Source organism: Gymnoscopelus microlampas, assembly GCF_963454915.1.
Source record: "Gymnoscopelus microlampas genome assembly, chromosome: 17".
In the NCBI taxonomy this organism is placed as follows: domain Eukaryota; kingdom Metazoa; phylum Chordata; class Actinopteri; order Myctophiformes; family Myctophidae; genus Gymnoscopelus; species Gymnoscopelus microlampas.
In genome coordinates this window covers 46228874-46247708 of record NC_139954.1, presented here as the reverse complement: position 1 = coordinate 46247708, position 18835 = coordinate 46228874, and the positions used below count along the sequence as shown (strand labels likewise).

The following is an 18835-nucleotide window of genomic DNA, read 5'->3' as shown; positions in this document are numbered from 1 at the left end:
GACATTTTGAGGGGCAGGTGCTCAAGTAAATTATACTTTTTTTTGTTTACTTGGTCTGCTCTTTTTTCCCTCTACACCTATACCCCTTTGCCAAAAATAGCCGATCTACAAGCCCACAACGCCTCGCAGCGCGAGGCGTTGTGGGCTTGTAGATCTGCTATTTTTGGCTAAAGTTCTCCTCAGAAAAGGGATGCTAGGTTTCGAGTGGTTATGGTAAAAATAAAAATCATATCACATAAAGATTTGGCGGACCCCCTGTAGTAACTCTGAGGACCCCCTAGGGGTCCCGGACCCCCTGTTGAAGACCCCTGCTGTAAACTGAAAAAGAAAACAACTTTTTTTCCCCTTTTTTTCAAAAGGGCACTTCTGGTCAAGAGGGCAAAGGGCAGGTGCTCTAGCACCACCTAGAGTCTATCTGTGCACGTCCCTGATGGGCTAAACATGCAAATTGTCTCTGTGGAGACCTCATTATGTCCACAACCGTTTTCAGGATTTTAATTCTAAAATAGCAATTGCAGCAGATCTGCAAGCTCAAACGTCTCGAGCTTGTAGATCTGCTACTTTCCATGCTTTTTTACGACGCTGCAGTGTGGTCAAGTGGGGCGTTCATTTACGAAAAAAACACGAAAAGTTAAAAGATGAAGAGAAAACAAAAAAAAAGAGAAGAGGTTTCTGCCCGAGAGCAAGGCATCAATATGGTCTTTTATCCCATTCAATTCAACACAGAACGCATCTGTGTCAGTTTAGACTTTTTAACCATTATTTTATACTTTGTCAATTCAATAATAGCAGATATACAAGCTCATGCTATTTTCTTTTAATCGTGAACATTTTTGCAAATCTTTCAATATATATATATATATATATATATGTATTCAAAGATTTGCACAAAATGTTCAAGAATCTTTCAAAAATAGCAGATCTGCAAGCTTGAGCTTGCAGATCAGCTATTTTTGAATAGCCAAAAGTATAAAATCAACTTCAACGTTTTCAGGCCAAGGACCCCCTAGCTGAGAGAGCGATGAAGCAGGGACCCCCTCTATATTGTATAAAATTGTGTTTGAGATGACTTTTTTTGGTTTACTTGGTCTGCTCTTTTTTTTTTCCCTCTACACCTATACCTCTTTGCCCAAAATAGCCGATCTACAAGCTCACAACTATTTGTGACTAAAGTTCTCAGAAAAGAGATGCTAGGGTTCAAGTGGTTAAGGTAAAAAAAAAAAATCATATCACAAAGATTTGGCGGACCCCCTATAGTAGCTCTGAGGACCCCCTAGGGGTCCCGGACCCCCTGTTGAAGACCCCTGATCTAAAATGACACAGATGCGTTCCCAGATTGAATGGGTTGAAAGCAGGTGGGGGGGGGGTTCCTCTATTACTCACAGGCAGCAGCACTACGGAGGCACTGGGGGCCAGCTCCAACTCCAGCAGGGTCTTGTTCAGGTCCTCGCCCGTGAACTCCCTCCGGGGGAACATGGTGGCCAGGGAGAAGTTACCGTAGCGGTTCCCGACTTCCTGGAAGGAGGGACAAAAAGTCACATTCAGAGGCTGGCAGGGAAAACAAAAAAACAACAACTGGCGAGTGTTCTGCCGACTTAGCTGCCCCGGACACAAAAATACATACAAGATATTGTATGATGGAGACAGATATTTACACCCGTTGGTTGTTAACCCTTTAAGACCTGAGGCGATTCTTCTAAAAAAATCTAAAACCTAACAGTTTTTTGAAAGAAAAAAAAAAAATCAGGAAAATATTTTTTCAAGATTTTTCAAAAATAGCAGATCTACAAGCTCGATCTACGAGCTTGTAGATCTGCTATTTTTGAATATCCCAAAGAAATCTTAAAATGAGACGCAGATGCGTCCCCGGTCTTAATGGGTTAAACAAACATGGTGAGAGAGGGAGATAGATCTGTGGTTCATGATTCCCACCGTAAACACAATGTCAAAATCTCATAAGACGCCATCATTTGTCTATTCTGCTCCCCAAACGCACAAGTTAACTTCATTACTAATTACTGCCGTTTAAATTCACAAAGCAAAACACTGAGCTTTAGTTTCATCAATGAAGTTCAAACTGCAATCCAGAACCTATTCTAATCAATCATACAGATTGATTAAAATCCCCATTAAAACCGGGAAAGCATCCGTGTCATTTAAGATGTCTTTGGCTATTCAAAAATAGCAGATCTGCAAGCTCACAGCTTGTAGATCTAAGACTAGACTAAACTATGACTAAAACTAAAATACTTGTATTCAAAAGACTAGGACTAAAACTACATCAAAATCTGCTGTCAAGATGAACACTGGTTGAAGCAGACGGTGCACAAGTATTGCAATTACCTCTCTGTTGGAAGAGACAACAGACATTCTTTTAGATTTTAAATATTTAACTGCCACCGTGAATAAGAAACTTTGGGCGCACGGTCACACCGCACTTCAATTCTACCTGTCAGGGTGGATTCTGCCAATGCTTTTCAATGGGAATGGTTTCGTGGTTTGATAGTCTTGCGCATCTTTCCGTGCGACGCGCACACCTTGCGTTTATGCGTTCTATGGGCCTTGTCTATTTGAAGCAGAGAAATGCTCGAGACAGATGCTGCTTTTCGAAGGCGGACCGGCCCAAGACTCGGGAAGAGACATGGCGCTTGCTTGATTGAGCAAGGCGGGCTACGGGGAGGGTCCTGAAAGTAAGTGACAGGTGTGTCACTGGTTATTGGGACAGAAGCAAGCTACTCCGTTTTTTAGAACCCGCTGGCTGCAACAAAAAAAAAACAGTCGGCCGCTCACAACCTGAGTTTATCAGCCGGCAGCCATAGTTTGGTGTGACCGTGCCCTTATCAGAGCATGCGAGCGGAGCGACGCGATTTTGACGTGAGCGCGGAGCTGGTTTATAAAAAGGTTGGAGCGCTACTCAGAGCGAGGACCGCCTCCCGCTCCAAGCCGCCCTCGCGGGGGCCGCGCACCGAATGTTTGAGCATGCCCGGTCGCACGGACTCAGAGACACACAGACATCCAGCAGTGCACAGCGCACCCACATTTCATTAGGATTTCTACTTTCTTTTTGTCTCCGCCAGGCCGAAGGCATGGTGGAGAGTATGTTTTTCGTTCCCGTCCCGCTGTGTGTCCCCCCCCCTAGCCAAGCTAACATTGGTCAAGCATCACGTGACACGTGACAATATGTTGAAAGGGTGTGCTTTCATTGGCTAGCGAGACGCATGACGAAATAGGGCCCTATAAATAAGTGTGTCACTTTGAAACATTGTTTACATGTTTCAAAGTGACATCAGTGCCATCAGCCAAGCTAACATTGGACATGTTAGCTTGGCTGATTGAACATGTCTAACTTTAACATTCACCTTTTAACAAAAAACTTTTTTGTTGAAGATATATCTTTTACCCCAGTGGTTCTCAAACTTTTTCAGGTCAAGGACCCCCTAATTGACACTTATTACCCCGCGGACCCCCATTTGAAAAAATAAGCCAGGGACCCCAATAAGAGAAGGTTTTTACGCTCTCTAGCAGTGATTCTCAACCATTTTAATTTCAAGGACCCCCAGTTTGGCATGCATTAGGCTACGGACCCCCATTTAATGGCACTTATACCTCTGGGACCCCAATTCACATTGTAAAACCAATGTTAATTTAACTCTGAGAGTGTACAAATGGAACCAAATGGACCCGTTAGGGTCCATTTGTACACTCTCAGAGTTACAGACCCATAAGGGTCCATTTGGTTCCTGTCCATCATCTAGCTGGGGACCCCCTGGAACCCCCTCAAGTACCCCTGGGGGTCCCCGGACCCCACTTTGAGAACCAATGTTTTACCCTACCTTTAAGTTTTAGAAATCATTTTTAGAATCAGCCTCAGATCATAGTAACAATGGCTATTCAATGGTTGATTTGATTGTGGTTGCTTGCCACCTCTATATCTCATTAGTTATTGCTATAATAATATAATTACTATGACATAGTAACATGTTCTATTTTTAGTAAGAATTAGAACATTCCCAACATTCCCGCAACATTAAAATAGCACAGGTCTGCTGGCGGAGACTTGTGCTCTGAGGAGCACATTTTCTAGTTCTTTTCTTCTTTTTTTTTTTACTGTTGAGCGACCCGGTTTGAGCGGAGCATGGAGCGAGAGGTGCGCAAATCAACGCGAGCGAGGAGCGACGGGGAGCGGAGCGCGGGGGGGGGGAGTCGACGTGAGCGAATAGCGAGCGTGAAACCAGCCCCCTGGAGCGCCGAGCGGCATTTCCACCCGCTCCGCTCCCCTCACGTGCTCTGGCCCTTATGCCATATATCCTTCAAATCACTTTGTTCTACCTGAACGGCAAACTGCCTGGCCTCCTGTAGTCTGCTCTCTGAGGGGAACTGGTTGGTGAAGGAAGAGCCGTCTGGGAGCCGAAACTGTATCCTCGCTATGGTACTGTGGGCACAAACACACACACACACACACACACACACACACACACACACACACACACACACACACACACACACACACACACACACACACACACACACACACACACACACACACACACACACACACACACACACACACACACACACACACACACACACACACACACACACACAATTCATTATGACAGCATTTTAATGAACTCTGAATGTAATCAGTGCCTCCACCAGAATGTTCATTTGTTGTGGTGGAAAGGCAATTAGACCCTCCAGCAAAAACGCGGGCAAAAATCCTTGATCATGCGGGCTAAAACTCTTGATTATGTGGGCTAAAACTCTTGATTATGCGGGCTAAAACTCTTGATTATGTGGGCTAAAACTCTTGATTATGTGGGATAAAACTCTTGATTATGCGGGCTAAAACTCTTGATTATGTGGGCTAAAACTCTTGATTATGTGGGCTAAAACTCTTGATTATGTGGGCTAAAACTCTTGATTATGCGGGCTAAAACTCTTGATTATGCGGGCTAAAACTCTTGATTATGCGGGCTAAAACTCTTGATTATGTGGGCTAAAACTCTTGATTATGCGGGCTAAAACTCTTGATTATGTGGGCTAAAACTCTTGATTATGTGGGCTAAAACTCTTGATTATGTGGGCTAAAACTCTTGATTATGTGGGCTAAAACTCTTGATTATGTGGGCTAAAACTCTTGATTATGTGGGCTAAAACTCTTGATTATGTGGGCTAAAACTCTTGATTATGTGGGCTAAAATCCTTGATTTTGCGATGAAATATGCAGGTTTTTTTGCAATTTTATGCGGTGAAATTGCGAGAAGTTGCAAAATGTGCGAAAAGTTGTGAAATATGCGGCAATATGCGAAATATGCGATATGTGAAAAGTTGCGAAAAGTGCGAACTATGTGAAAAGATGCGAAATATGCAGAAATATGCGATGCAAATCGCATATTATGCGATGCGATGTGCGAATTATGCGATGCGATGCGCATATTATGCGATGCGGCCTTTTTGAAAAAACTTTACCCCCGCATAATTATGCGCCATTTTGCTGATTATGCGGTAAATTCTGCTATCACATAATCGCATTTTTCTGGAGGGTCTAGGCAATATTGAGACAGCATTCTTTTTGACAGGATATGTCAAAAATAGTCCGCTTGCCAGAATGTGAACCCGGACATGTTGAGTACTCCAACGTTTTATGTTAGAAATGTTGAGTATGGGTCCCCAGCATGTGGAAACTGCCGGATGCTAACTTGGATATGTTGAGCAATTTTCAGAATCAGTGTAATTAGCTTTTATTAGCATAATCACCTATATGGACAATATTTCAGCAATTGTCCCGGGCCTTAGGGATATTTTCGCGCTAATCAGTCTTAAATGCACCAAATTTGGCCCAGATGTAGCCCAGGGTATGCTCTAATGATTTAGCTAGGGCGCCCGAGCGGGCGACCTTTGGGGTCGCCATAGCGGCCAAATCCAAAATGGCCGCCATGTAAAACGTTTTTGGCTGTAACTTTTGAACCAGATGAGCTACAAATACAAACTTGGTGTCTATTTCATGTTTTTTGACCATTGCAAACACATTGGAATGCTTACCATTATGATTGGGTGTGTCTGAACCCCTAATATGCATATTTCCAAGATGTGAAAACAAGTTATAACTTAACCTTTGACACTTTTGGCAAACTTGGTGTCGATTTTATGTTTTTTTAAGCATTAGAAACACATTGGAATTCTCCGATTAATGATTACATCTATCTAGAGCACTCTAATTAGCTTATTACCAATATGACCACTATCAACAACCTAAAAAAAGAAACCTATGTATGTTACACATACAATTTTATTGAAACAATAGAAAAATGGAATGGAGCACATCCCTATTGATACAGATAATAGCCAGTAGGCTAGAGTATATTAAACAATACAAATAAAAATGTAAATGCGTGCGTGGAGGGAGGGGAGGGGGGGGATCCCCCCGCCCCACCCCTCCACGCACCACACAACAAGGTTTGTTGTGTAGAACCTCAATGTTCCTCACATCCACATGATGAGGTGTAACAAACTCAGGCTTTTCCTCTCTTCCATGCGCTAGCAGGATGTGATACTACATCAGCCTTCCTTGGCCATGGGAAAAGAGTGCATGGGCAGCTTGGGAGGCAACACTGGATCTCACAGTAGCACCTGATTATGTGGATGTGAGGATGCCTCACCAACAATGAGGGGTCCAGACGACAACATATAATCACAATGGACATGCCCATATATGGGCATAGATGGATACCTTTATTGATCGCACAGGGGAATGTCAGTCACCCAGAGGCAGCACAGCAGTCAGAGTTACAAAGTTACAGATACAGAGTAAGGAATGTATACAGCAATACAAAGGTAAGACATAACAATAAGATGCACCATCACTAAAGAACAAAAGTATACACCTGTACAAACTATCCTGCACTATGCAGAAAAATAACAATAACACCAGGTTACAGTGTCCTGTCAAACCGTGCAACCAATCACTGCAATGCCAAGAAAAGTGACAAAGTGTGCACAGTGCAATCAGTACAATAACTATCTAAGTTTAATTAGAGATCAGAGTCCTTGGTACATCTTTTATTCCAAGTTATATGACCGGGAGCAATATGGGTTAGCGCCCCCAGCCTGTGTCTTCCTTGAGGAAGAAGCCCAACAAACCCACGGTGAGGGCTTTAGGAGGGCCATTCAAGCAAACCGGCCCAAGGAACCATCACGCCAGAAGGAAATCGGGGATCGGGGTGGTGCAGCGGATCTGGTACAGTGCTCAGGTCCTGGACCTGGTGAGACGAAGGACGAGTCCGGCCAGGAGGCCACCCACAGAGCCTAGTCCCTCCACGTGCCAGAGCCTCCCCGAGTTCCGGCAGAGTAGTTCCGCAGAAGCGGACTGAGTGGCCCTGTCTTTCCCTATAGGACTGACCGTGGGTCCTGGGACGTAAGTTGGGGCTTGATCAACCCCGGCTGGGTCACCTGGGCGAGGGTGTATGTTGCGAGACCCGAAACACCCTATGACCCCAGGCTACAACACTGATGATACGTCCCAGGTGCATCCATGAGATGTATTCTTTATAGACAGTTGACTTGGCAGAGCAACCAACGTGTGTCTCGTTGTAAATCCTCATAGCTACCTGCAGAAAAGACATGCCGAGTCTCAAACAGTTCCACCCAGGGTGGGTGAATCTACCCCGGGATGCCCCACTATATCCTTGTGAAGGGAGAGGGACGTGTTTGCCATGATGGCGTCCAGCCTCCTCACTGTACGCACCTTAGCCACCCCCTCCAGTGAGGTCCCCACGACGGAGCCCACCTTCCTCACCAGCCATTTACAGCATCCTGTTGCACACGCCAAAACATCGGAGTCTTCTCAGGAAGAACAGCCTGCTCCTACATTAGAGTATGTCAGACCAGCCCAACGACCTGTTCAGGTGCACTCCTAGAAACTTGTAGTTGGCTACAATCTCCACCACCTCAGCATTTATGTTGATGGGGACCGGAGGTACCCTCTTGGTCGTGCCATAGTCCACCACCATCATCCTTGGTCTTGCTAGCATTGGGCCAGAGGCGGTTTGCCTCGCTCCAGTCCACAAAGTCCTTCACCATGCTATCGTGCTCAACAGTGTTGTCACCTGAGATGCAGCAGACCACCGCAGTGTCATCTGAGAACTTTTGTAGGGGACATGTCTTGGAGTTGATCGAAAGTCAGATGTGTATAGGGTGAACAGGAAAGGTGAAAGCACTGTGCCCTGGGGACAGCCGTGTTGTTCACCAGCACCTCCGACTGACAACCCTGCAGTCTCACATACTGCGGTCTGCCCGAGAGGTAGTCTGTGATCCATGCCACCAAGCCGTGGTCCACATCATCAACGCAAGCTTCTCAGCAAGCAGTTGTGGTTGGATAGTGTTGAAGTAAAAACACATGATTCTGACTGTGTTGCCCAGGGTGCTAAGGTGTGTGAATGCCCTGTTTAGCATGTAGATGATGGCATCATCAAACCCAATGTCCGCCTGGTTGAGGTATTCCCTCACCGTCGGTCTCAGTTGATTCAGTACCAGACGCTCAAAGGTCTTTGTGCTCTTTGATGTCAGAGCCACTGGCCTGTAGTCACAAGGTGCGACTTTTCTTAGGCACCGGGACAATGCAGGAAGATTGCCACAGTTGCGGCAACCTCCCCGTCTTCAGAGAGAGGCATATTGTTTGGATCAGGACAACCGGATCTCCATATATGCTTATACTATACTGATACGCCCAGCCCACGTATGCACGTACAGAGTTTTTGTGCATTCATTGTAAGATTGTTTCAAATACTCCTATCTATATCAATAGGAATGTGCTGCACTCCATTGTTCTGCTGCACTGCATTGTTCTGTCTTTCAAATACATTATATGTGTAACATACAAAGGTTGCTTATTGTGGGATCACTTTAGCGATCATTCCATGCCATTCTAGTTATTATTATTCCCCCTGTTTTTTGGGTCATTTCAATGGAGAAGTGCCATTTAGTGACGTCATAATGCATAATGCCATTCTAGTGAATGGTAATGCCATTCTAGTGACGTCATAATACTGATGTCATTGTATTATGACCCTACTATAACACTACTAACACTATCAATACTCAATACCAGCTCAACATTCTTAGCAATCCCACACTGTTTCTTCAGGAACAGTACTTTCTAGTTAAGGTTGTTCCTAAAAGTGTTCTTTGTGAAAATGTTGAATACCTTTTTGGGGATAGTGTTGATATTGTTAATAAGTAAATTAGAGTGCTCTAGATGGATGCAATCAGAAAATCGGAGCATTTCATGTTTCTAATGCTTAAAAAACATAAAATAGACACTAAGTTTGCCAAGCTTGTCAAAAGTTAACGTTTTCACATAGCCGCCATCTTGGAATTATGCAAATTAGGGTTCCAGAAACACCCAATCGTAATGATAAGCATTCCAATGTGCTTGCAATGGTCAAAAAACATGAAATAGACACCAAGTTTGTATTTGTAGCTCATCTGGTTCAAAAGTTACAGCCAAAACCGTTTTACATGGCGGCCATTTTGGATTTGGCCGCTATGGCGACCCCAAAGGTCGCCCGCTCGGGCGACCTAGCTAAATCATTAGAGCATGCCCTGGGCTACATCTGGGCCAAATTTGGTGCATTTAAGACTGATTAGCGCGAAAATATCCCTAAGGCCCGGGACAATTGCTGAAATATTGTCCATATAGGTGATTATGCTAATAAAAGCTAATTACGCTAATTCTGAAAATTGCTCAACATATCCAAGTTAGCATCCGGCAGTTTCCACATGCTGGGGACCCATACTCAACATTTCTAACATAAAACGTTGGAGTACTCAACATGTCCGGGTTCACAATGGGGCTCTATGGGCTGGCAAAAAACTCAGCCTTAACCCACTCAAACTGGCAACGCATCTGTGTAACCACTTTAACCTTTATTTTTATACTTTGGCTATTCAAAAATAGCAGATCTACAAGCTCATGGCGCGGCACCGAGTGCTTGTATATCTGCTATTATTTTTCATCATGAAAATGTGTGTGCAAATCTTTGAATATATAATATTTTCAAGCGAACATTTGTCACTTGCTCCTGGGGATTCTATAAATGTCTTCTAAATGATAACATGATAACAGTTTAAAAAAATGATGTTGCTATAATATCAGTGGTTCTCAAACCTTTTCATGTCAAGGACACCCAAAATTGTATTTGGCTTGTAGATCTGCTATTTTTTGAATAGCCAAAGAAATCTTAATATGACACCAGATGCGTTCCCGGTCTTGAGACCTGAAGCCGATTCTACATGTCTCCTAAATCTCAACAGTTTTCTGAAAAACGTATGTTTCTATATCAGTGGTGCTCAATCTTTTTCATGTCAAGGACCCCCAAAATTATATATATTTGGCCGCGGAACCCCATCAAAATATTTTGTTCCAGGGACCCCCAGAAGCAAAGATTTGAGTTAAAAATGTTCGCTTTAAAATTATATATATATTCAAAGATTTGCACACATTTTCACGATTTTTCAAAAATAGCAGATCTACACTCGGTGCCGCGCTATGAGCTTGTATATCTGCTATTTTTGAATAGCCCAAAGTGTAAAATAATGTTTTTTTTTATCTCAAATCTAAAAATGAGACAGTTCCAGGGGGGTTAATGGATTAAACAAACAAACAATCACAATGCAACAACATCTAAGTACGTGTTATTTTAATATCATGTACAAACAATATTTCGTCGGTCTGGTGGAAACCTCGTATGTCCACAACTGTTACTTTTTCAGGATTCAAAAGTAGCAGATCTACAAGCTCAAACGCTTTTGTGTGACACCTGTGTGCCCAAAAAGCGCAGCACAGACTTCATTCAATACTCAAGTTAATGACAGGGGTGTGTGGGCGGCGGGCCACACACACAACTGGCTTTCACGGGCCACAATTGGCCCGCTGGCCGCCTATTGGGAGAACCCTGCTGTAGTATGATCAAGTAGGGCATTCATTTAAAAGGTAGGGTAAGTGATTTGCTTTGGTTAAAATAAGTGTTAAATAGCTCTATATTGTGATAGTACTCATTGCTATAGAGTGTTTGTTCAGTAAAAGGAGTCTCCATGTCTCTCCACCTCTTTATTAAACAGAAAATGCAATTTCGTTTCAGTTTCAGTTTCATTTCCAATTTTATCCAATCAGGACAGAGAACTCAATCAGGATATAGATTAAACATGTGAAATTGGAAGTGATGACACTAAGAAATGAGCAGGTAAAACTGGAACTGGAACACTATAGAAATTAAGCTTAACAATGGGTACTTTGTCCTGATTGGCTGAGATTTTGACACCTACCGAAAAATGTATGTTCTGTTTATTAAATAGCTGGAGAGACGGGGAGACTCCTGTTACTGAACAAACACTCTATAGCAATGATTACTATCAGAATATAGTGATTTAACCTTTTAACAAAATACTTTTTGTTTTAACCAAAAAATATCCCTTACCCTACCTTTAAGAAAAAGACAAAAAGTTAGAATATGGACATAGGCGGTTTCTGCCCCGACAACAATGATTTGCATTACTGCGTGACATTAGTGTCTTGACTACCAGCACGTCTCTCATACCTCCTCTCCCTGACCATGGCCTCCTTCCTGGCCTCCATTTCGGCCTGCCTGGCCTGTAGCGCCGCCTGCCTGGTAGCCTCCAGCTCCTCCTGGTTCTTGGCGTAGCGAACGGCTCTGTCAGCGCGGTCCTGGAAGGGAAGGGGAAGTCGAAAGCCTGTATCAGCCAACCTAGCATGCTATTTCATCATCAGCTCAACAGCATATGGGGGCGGCCGGCCATAGCCGAGTGTTTAGTGCAGTGGTTCTCAAACGTTTTCATGTCAAGGACCCCCAAATTGACACTTATTAGCCCGCGGACCCCCATTTGAAAAGATAAGCCAGGGACCCCCATAAGAGAAGAGTTTTTTTTTTACGGCTCTAGCAGGGTTTCTCAACCATTTCAACCACAATTCATATCGTAAAATCAATGTTAACTCATCAATGTTAACACTGAGAGTGTACAAATGGAACCAAATGGACCCGTTAGGGTCCATTTGGTTCCATTTGTACACTCTCAGTGGGGAGAGAGCCTGGCGACGCGAGCTATGTTGGTGCACTGAGTGGCAGTTGGGGCAAACGCAGTCCTCACAACATCATTTACGTTTCTGTGCCTATCGATTCTGCCTATCGATTCTGTGGCACAGAATTCTGTGCCTATCGGTACATAACTCGGACTCCGTCATGGTCCAAAACTATACTTTATCGACGAAAAAAAGTAGTCTGCGGTTGTTTGAAAAGTAGTCGAACCCAGACTCTCAGTGGTAATGGATTTGGAGTCTAGTGATTAGCGAGGTGCGCCACTGAGGCCGATGCTGAGATTGGATATTCGGGCTGGATTAGAATGTGACGTTCTAACTCTTCTAATGTAGAGGAAAGAAGTCCGCGCGCGCACACGTGCCCGCCCGATAGTTGCATGCAAAAAGGCTGTTCGCGTCTGGGAAGCCAAAGGCCCTGGGCCATTCCAGGACAGGCCAGCAACGTGTCCATGTGTGTCCCTGAGCAAGACTCTTAACCCCTAATTGCTCCCCGAGCGCCGGGGAATGGCTGCTCAGTGCTCACTGCTCCTAGTAGTTATAGGATGGGTAAATGCAGTAGCCTGGTAAACCCTCCCTCCGGAAATCTCATTTCCATTTGATTTCAGAAGTGAGTCTGGCCTGATCCGCCTTTCTGCAATATTGGCTCTGTACGCCGAACTGACGAGCCTATCAGCGTCGTCGCTCATCGTTCTGTGATTGACAGCGACAGTTGGCCAATCAGGTGGCGAGTTCGAGTGAGCCCGAATGAAGCCGAGTGCAGCCTGAGTGCCTCCGACAAAAGACGAACGGCAGCCATTGTTGTTGTCCGAGTGCCTTCACTGTTTACTTTTGTTTTTAAAACGGCCTCAAACTTATTTTTTGAGGCACGGAATTTACTGTTAAGATATCGTTTGGATAGAATTTAGTTGTTTAACTTCATACATGAGGTCAATTAATCATGACAGAGCCTATTTAAAAATATAAATTCAGAGAACCTGGAGGGGCGGGCTGTGACACGCATGTATCCCAATAAGGCAACCTATTTTGGGCATGGCGATCTCAAAAGTCCCGTTGCGTCACATTAGTGACGGAGGTGGTAAAAATCCACTGCAATTGGCTGAAGGGGAAAAACGATCATTGGCTGAAGGGGTTGTCAGTCAACGGTATTACTCCCGCCCAACTCCAGCCCACAGCCAATATTGCAGAAAGGCGGATCAGGCCAGACTCACTTCTGAAATCAAATGGAAATGAGATTTCTGGAGGGAGGGTTTACCAGGCTATAAATGCAGAGGACACATTGCAAATATACAGTGCACCCGGGGAACAGTTAGGGTTATGAACTGATTTATTTCATTTGTCTTTTTTAAAGAGTATTGTAGGATATATGTATGTATGTATGATTGTAGGATGTATGTATTTTCTGTCTTTTTAAATGCCGACCCTGGGAGCTGAGCTGCAAGATGTCGTATGCATTCGTGCGAATGGCAAATAAAGGCTTTGTATTCTAGGTGTCCTGCTCAGGGACACTTCCGACACATAGACCGGGGGCACAAACCGAAACCGGGGACCTCTGTTTCTCAGATGGCCTCTCGGCCCACTCAGCTATGGCCGCCACTTCATCATATGAAGTCTGTTAACCCATTGAGACCTGAACCGTGTCTCCTAAATCCCAACAGTTTTCTGAAAAACGTATGTTTCTATATCAGCGGTGCTCAATCTTTTTCATGTCAAGGACCCTCAAAATTATATGTGTAAGATCTACAAGCTCATAGCGCGGTGCCGCGCTACGAGCTTGTATATCTGCTATTTTTGAATAGCCCAAAGTGTAAAATAATGCTTTCTTAGCTCAAATCTAAAAATGACACAGTTCCAGGTCTTAATGGGTTAAAGCCAGAAAAGGCTGCGCAATTCACACACTACTCTAGTCAGAGGACGGTGTGGTTATTCTACCAAAGCGATCTGCTGTTTAACCCGATCCCTGGCGGCCTTCTCCTCAGCCTTCTCCCGGTTCCTCTCGTCCATCAGCCGCTTGGTCTTGTCGTCCTCCTGTTTCCTCTTGAAGTCCACCATGTCCTTCCCCACCTTCCTCCGCTCCATCTCCCTCTTGATCTGCTCCTGAATCACATCGGACACACAGGCGTATGAGGCAAATGAGCGCCGCTACCAAAAGGCACCGGTGGAAAAAAGTACTCGCATGTTTTACTTAACACATTGACTGCCTAGATCGAATTAACTCGATATTAGCTTTTCATCACTTGCCTGCCAAGATCGAGTTAACTCGATTTTAGCAAAAAAAAAAAAATTCAAAAAAAAAACAATTTTTCTTTTTTTTTTTACTTTTTTTTTTTTTTTTTTTGACCCAAAGACCAAGGAGATATGAATTTTCGAAGATCTTTACTCTCATCCACTTCCTTGTTAACTTAAAACTTTAAAAATTTGTATCTCGGCTCCTGAGTACTTTTTTTTTTTTCATTGAAAAATCTCTGGCATGAATAACAATAGGCAGTGAAAATAATTCAGGCAGTCAATGTGTTAAGTAAAAGTATCAATACTGCACTGTAGAAATACTCTGTTATAAGTAAAAGTACGGAATGCTGAATGAACTTGAGTAAAAGTACAAAAGTATTGGTATGAAAATGTACTTAAAGTACCAAAAGTAAAATGAGTCGTTATGTAGAATGTCCCGTTTCACAACTTGTATAAACAAATGTCTAAAAATATTTTGAAAATAGCCGATCTACAAGCTCACAATGCGACGCATTGTGAGCTTGTAGATCGGCTATTTTCAAATGGCCGAAATGTATATAGGGCTGAAGTGGTTAATGTATGTTTTGTAATAATAATCTAAATCTACACAACTAAAGTTTTCAAATAATTGTAGTGGAGTAAAAGTATAATATTTGCCTCTGTGATGTAGTGGAATAGAAGTTCAAGTACTGAAAATTGGAAATAAAATTGGAAATATCTCAAAATTGTACTAAGCACAGTACTTGAGAAAATGTACTTAGTTACTTTACACCACCGCCAAAAGGTTACAGTCATCATGTAATTGGAACTACAGGAGGAGGCACAAAACGTTGCGTTGTGAGCTATAGTAGATTTGTCATTTTCATCAAAGACATTTGGTGTAAGACGGGGCCTAGTCAATGAAGTATATAGGGTTTAAAGTGGTTTAAACGTGTCAACCCATTAAAACCGGGAAAGCATCCATGTCATTTTAAATTTTAGTTTGGGGCTATTCAAAAAATAGCAGATCTACAAGTTCACAGCCTGTCACTTCATGCCGCGCTGCGAGCTTTTTACATCTGCTATTTTGAAAAGAACCACTGGTTTAGAAGGAATTTGTGGAATTGGCCTCAGGTCTTAACAAAACTTTGATACACTGCGTTTAATCATTTGACTGGTTTGTTTTTATACTAGGCAGTGGAAAGTACTCATCTGTTATGTAATCAGTTACTGAATCCTGGCTATCTTTTGAATATAGTTGTTCTTTCTACTTGAAGAGTGGAGTGTTGAATTTCAGGAGGAGAGACTTGATGACAAACCAGTGAAAGCCACTCAACAGATGCTTGAATCTGAAGTGCAAAGAGAACCTTCCTCACCTCTTCCTCTCCTTTCTTCTTCTGCTCTCGTTTGTCCTCCAGGGTCTTTGTTAACCTGAACACAGTGGTATAGACAATGTTTTAACCCATTAAGACCTGGAACTGTGTCATTTTTAGATTTGAGCTAAAAAGCATTATTTTACACTTTGGGCTATTCAAAAATAGCAGATATACAAGCTCATAGCGCGGCACCGAGTGCCGCACTACGAGCTTGTAGATCTACTATTTTTGAAAAATCGTGAAAATGTGTGCAAATCTTTGAATATATAGATTTCTAAAGCAAACATTTTTAACTCAAATCTTTGCTTCAGGGGGTCCCTGGAACAACATATTTTGATGGGGGTCCGCGGCCAAATACATATCATTTTGGGGGTCCTTGACATGAAAAAGTTTGAGAACCACTGATATAGAAACATACGTTTTTCAGAAAAATGTTGGGATTTAGGAGACATGTAGAATCGGCTTCAGGTCTCAATGGGTTAATGTGTTCCATAACCTATTCAGAGTGTGAAAATGAGCACGCTAGATCATTTAAGGTGGAGTCTTCCACCTTGTCAATTCAACTAAATTGCAACTAAAGTGTCAAATCACAACAAGTTGTCTCAAGACACTTTACATGTAGAGCAGAGACCAGCCTGAGCAAGCAGATACACAAAGTAAAACAAAACAAAAAGAGTTGATTTAGGACAATAGAGGATTATATCCAATAAAAGAGTCATGTTTACCTGGCCAAAATATATGGTGTGTGTGTGTGTGTGCTCCTACCTTTCCACCTTGGCCTCCAGGTTTTCCTCAGGCTGAGAGCTGTTAGACGTGTCATCTGATGAAGCGCTCCTGTCCTCACCTGGGGTCGCCGCTCCTGAACTGCTACCTTCATCTACTGGCCTGGTCAGGGATTCTGCAGAGAATATAGAATATTTAGAATCCCTGCCAATGTATTTTGCACCAAAAAAAATGACTAAACTTTTCAACAGAGCTATTTGTATAAAACAACAAACCAAAGATTAGAAAACAGTTATTTTCTCCACTGTGCCTCCCCACACTTTGCTGGGGTTTGCCTCTACCGGGTCCGTTTCTTTAACACATTGACCGCCAGAGGTTAATCTCATAATGTACTCACCAGTGCCAACGTTTTATTGTTGTTTTTTTCACGTCGCCATAGACCTTGTTAAAATCCTTAAAATTGAGCTGCGCACTGTTTGTAAACATCACGGACATCTGCCTGGTTCGAGCAGTGAAAACCACGTGTCAAACGGTGCCTCCATGTTGTAGTTAGAACGGTTTATGTTAGACAGTGATCACCGAGGAGAAGAAAACAACAAGGAGAAAATTGAGTTTCAGTTTCGTCATTAGAACGAGGGCTGACGGCATCGGCAAAACCGGATCCCAATTAATTCTGTTTCCGGTGGTGTTACAATGAAATGTGCCGTACCGGAAATTGAAAAAAAAAAAAAATAAAAAAAAAAGGAAAAAGCACCACGGCCCGTAGGCTACGGGATCGGCGCTTTACAGTTGGATTTATCAGCCAGTAGGCTACGGGCCTGGCGGTGAGTGTTAAGAAACTGGATGAGAGAAACATTATTTGCACATTTCTATGTTCCCCAGCGACTAAGGGATGGAAAGAGATGGACATCACAAACTCGGAACTTAAAAACAAAAAAATCGACAAATCTCTGTGTGTACGTTTTTTCCATAAATTAACGCCCCCCTACTTGATCATACTACAGCGTCACACGAAAGTACGCAGTAAGTAGCAGATCTGCAAGCTCGAAACGCAGTGCTTTTGGGCTTTTTTTTAAATCCTGAAAAGTAACAGTTTTGGACATATGAGGTTTCCACCCGACAGAGACGATATCCGTCTGTGTGTCTCCTGCTCGTACCCAAACGGAGTTCCTCACTGATGTCACCAGGCATCAATATGAGAGAGCTCTCACCCGACCCTCCCCACAAGGTGCACACAACTGCAGAGACATCAACTCTAAACTGGTTTATTTCTAGACAAGAAACTGACACAGGAACGCAGCATAAGACGCGTAATATTGTTCTACAACAACATTCGACCAAACCCCGCCCTGCCGTCCTGCGATTGGCTGAATACAAAAACGAGAAAACAGGGACTCCGCCCCCAGAGGGAACGGCGGGGGGGCATTTACAGTCTAATACATTGGTTCTCAAAGTGGGGTCCGGGGACCCCTAGGGGTACTTGAGGGGGTTCCAGGGGTTCCCAGCTATGTGATGGACAGGAACCAAATGGACCCTTATGGTTCTGTAACTCTGAGAGTGTACAAATGGAACCAAATGGACCCTTATGGTTCTGTAACTCTGAGAGTATACAAATGGAACCAAATGGACCCTTATGGTTCTGTAACTCTGAGAGTGTACAAATGGAACCAAATGGACCCTAACGGGTCCATTTGGTTCCATTTGTACACTCTCAGAGTTAAATTAACATTGATTTTACAATATGAATTGGGGTCCCAGAGGTATAAATGCCATTAAATGGGGGTCCGTAGCCTAATGCATGTTAAACTGGGGGTCCTTGAAATTAAAATGGTTGAGAATCACTGCTAGAGAGCCATAAAAACCTTCTCTTATTGGGGTCCCTGGCATATCTTTTCAAATGGGGGTCCGTGGGGTAATAAGCGTCTATTTGGGGGTCCTTGACATGAAAAAGTTTGAGAACCACTGGTCTAATACAGACAAAAACCCTAGCATTCCAACTGGACTCGTGGCGTGCCTAACTAGGCGTTAAGCTGCCGACCCTCAGGCTCGAGTTTGACTCCCGCTGGAGGCACGTTTTTTCCAACAACTGCAGACAACTTTTTTTTGGCTAATAAAGTATAGTTTTGGACCGGACCGCGACGGAGGGGCGCAGTCTCAAGCGAACTTGAGCCACGAGAGGAACCACCTCGCACGCTAAAGCGCGCGAGTTGCCGTGCCGAACGTTGCGAAGTTCGCTTTGAGCCTACTCAGCCCCGTCCGAGTTATGTACCGATAGGCACAGAATAGTAAATGATGTTGTGGGGACTGCGTTTGCCCCAACTGTCACTCAAAGTGACCACTGGCCAATCACAGCGCGACTTTTCGGGTCTGGGGCGGGTCTTGGCAGAATGTTGTTGCATATCACTATCACACGCATAAG

The 18835-nt window shown here is 43.6% G+C and overlaps 1 protein-coding gene across 1 annotated transcript in view; it reads right to left on the bottom strand.

Annotated features, from left to right (window-relative positions):
* The window catches only part of ubxn4 (UBX domain protein 4), a 34747-nt gene that overhangs the window by 4252 nt on the left and 11660 nt on the right, over positions 1–18835 (bottom strand). Inside the window, exons 6-11 of the mRNA XM_084085020.1 lie at positions 16459–16591; positions 15694–15748; positions 14042–14206; positions 11598–11725; positions 4330–4432; positions 1384–1515 (exon numbers count right to left, since the gene is read on the bottom strand). Of these exons, the coding sequence (XP_083941146.1) occupies positions 1384–1515; positions 4330–4432; positions 11598–11725; positions 14042–14206; positions 15694–15748; positions 16459–16591 (716 nt within the window). The remainder of the gene's footprint in view (positions 1–1383; positions 1516–4329; positions 4433–11597; positions 11726–14041; positions 14207–15693; positions 15749–16458; positions 16592–18835) is intronic.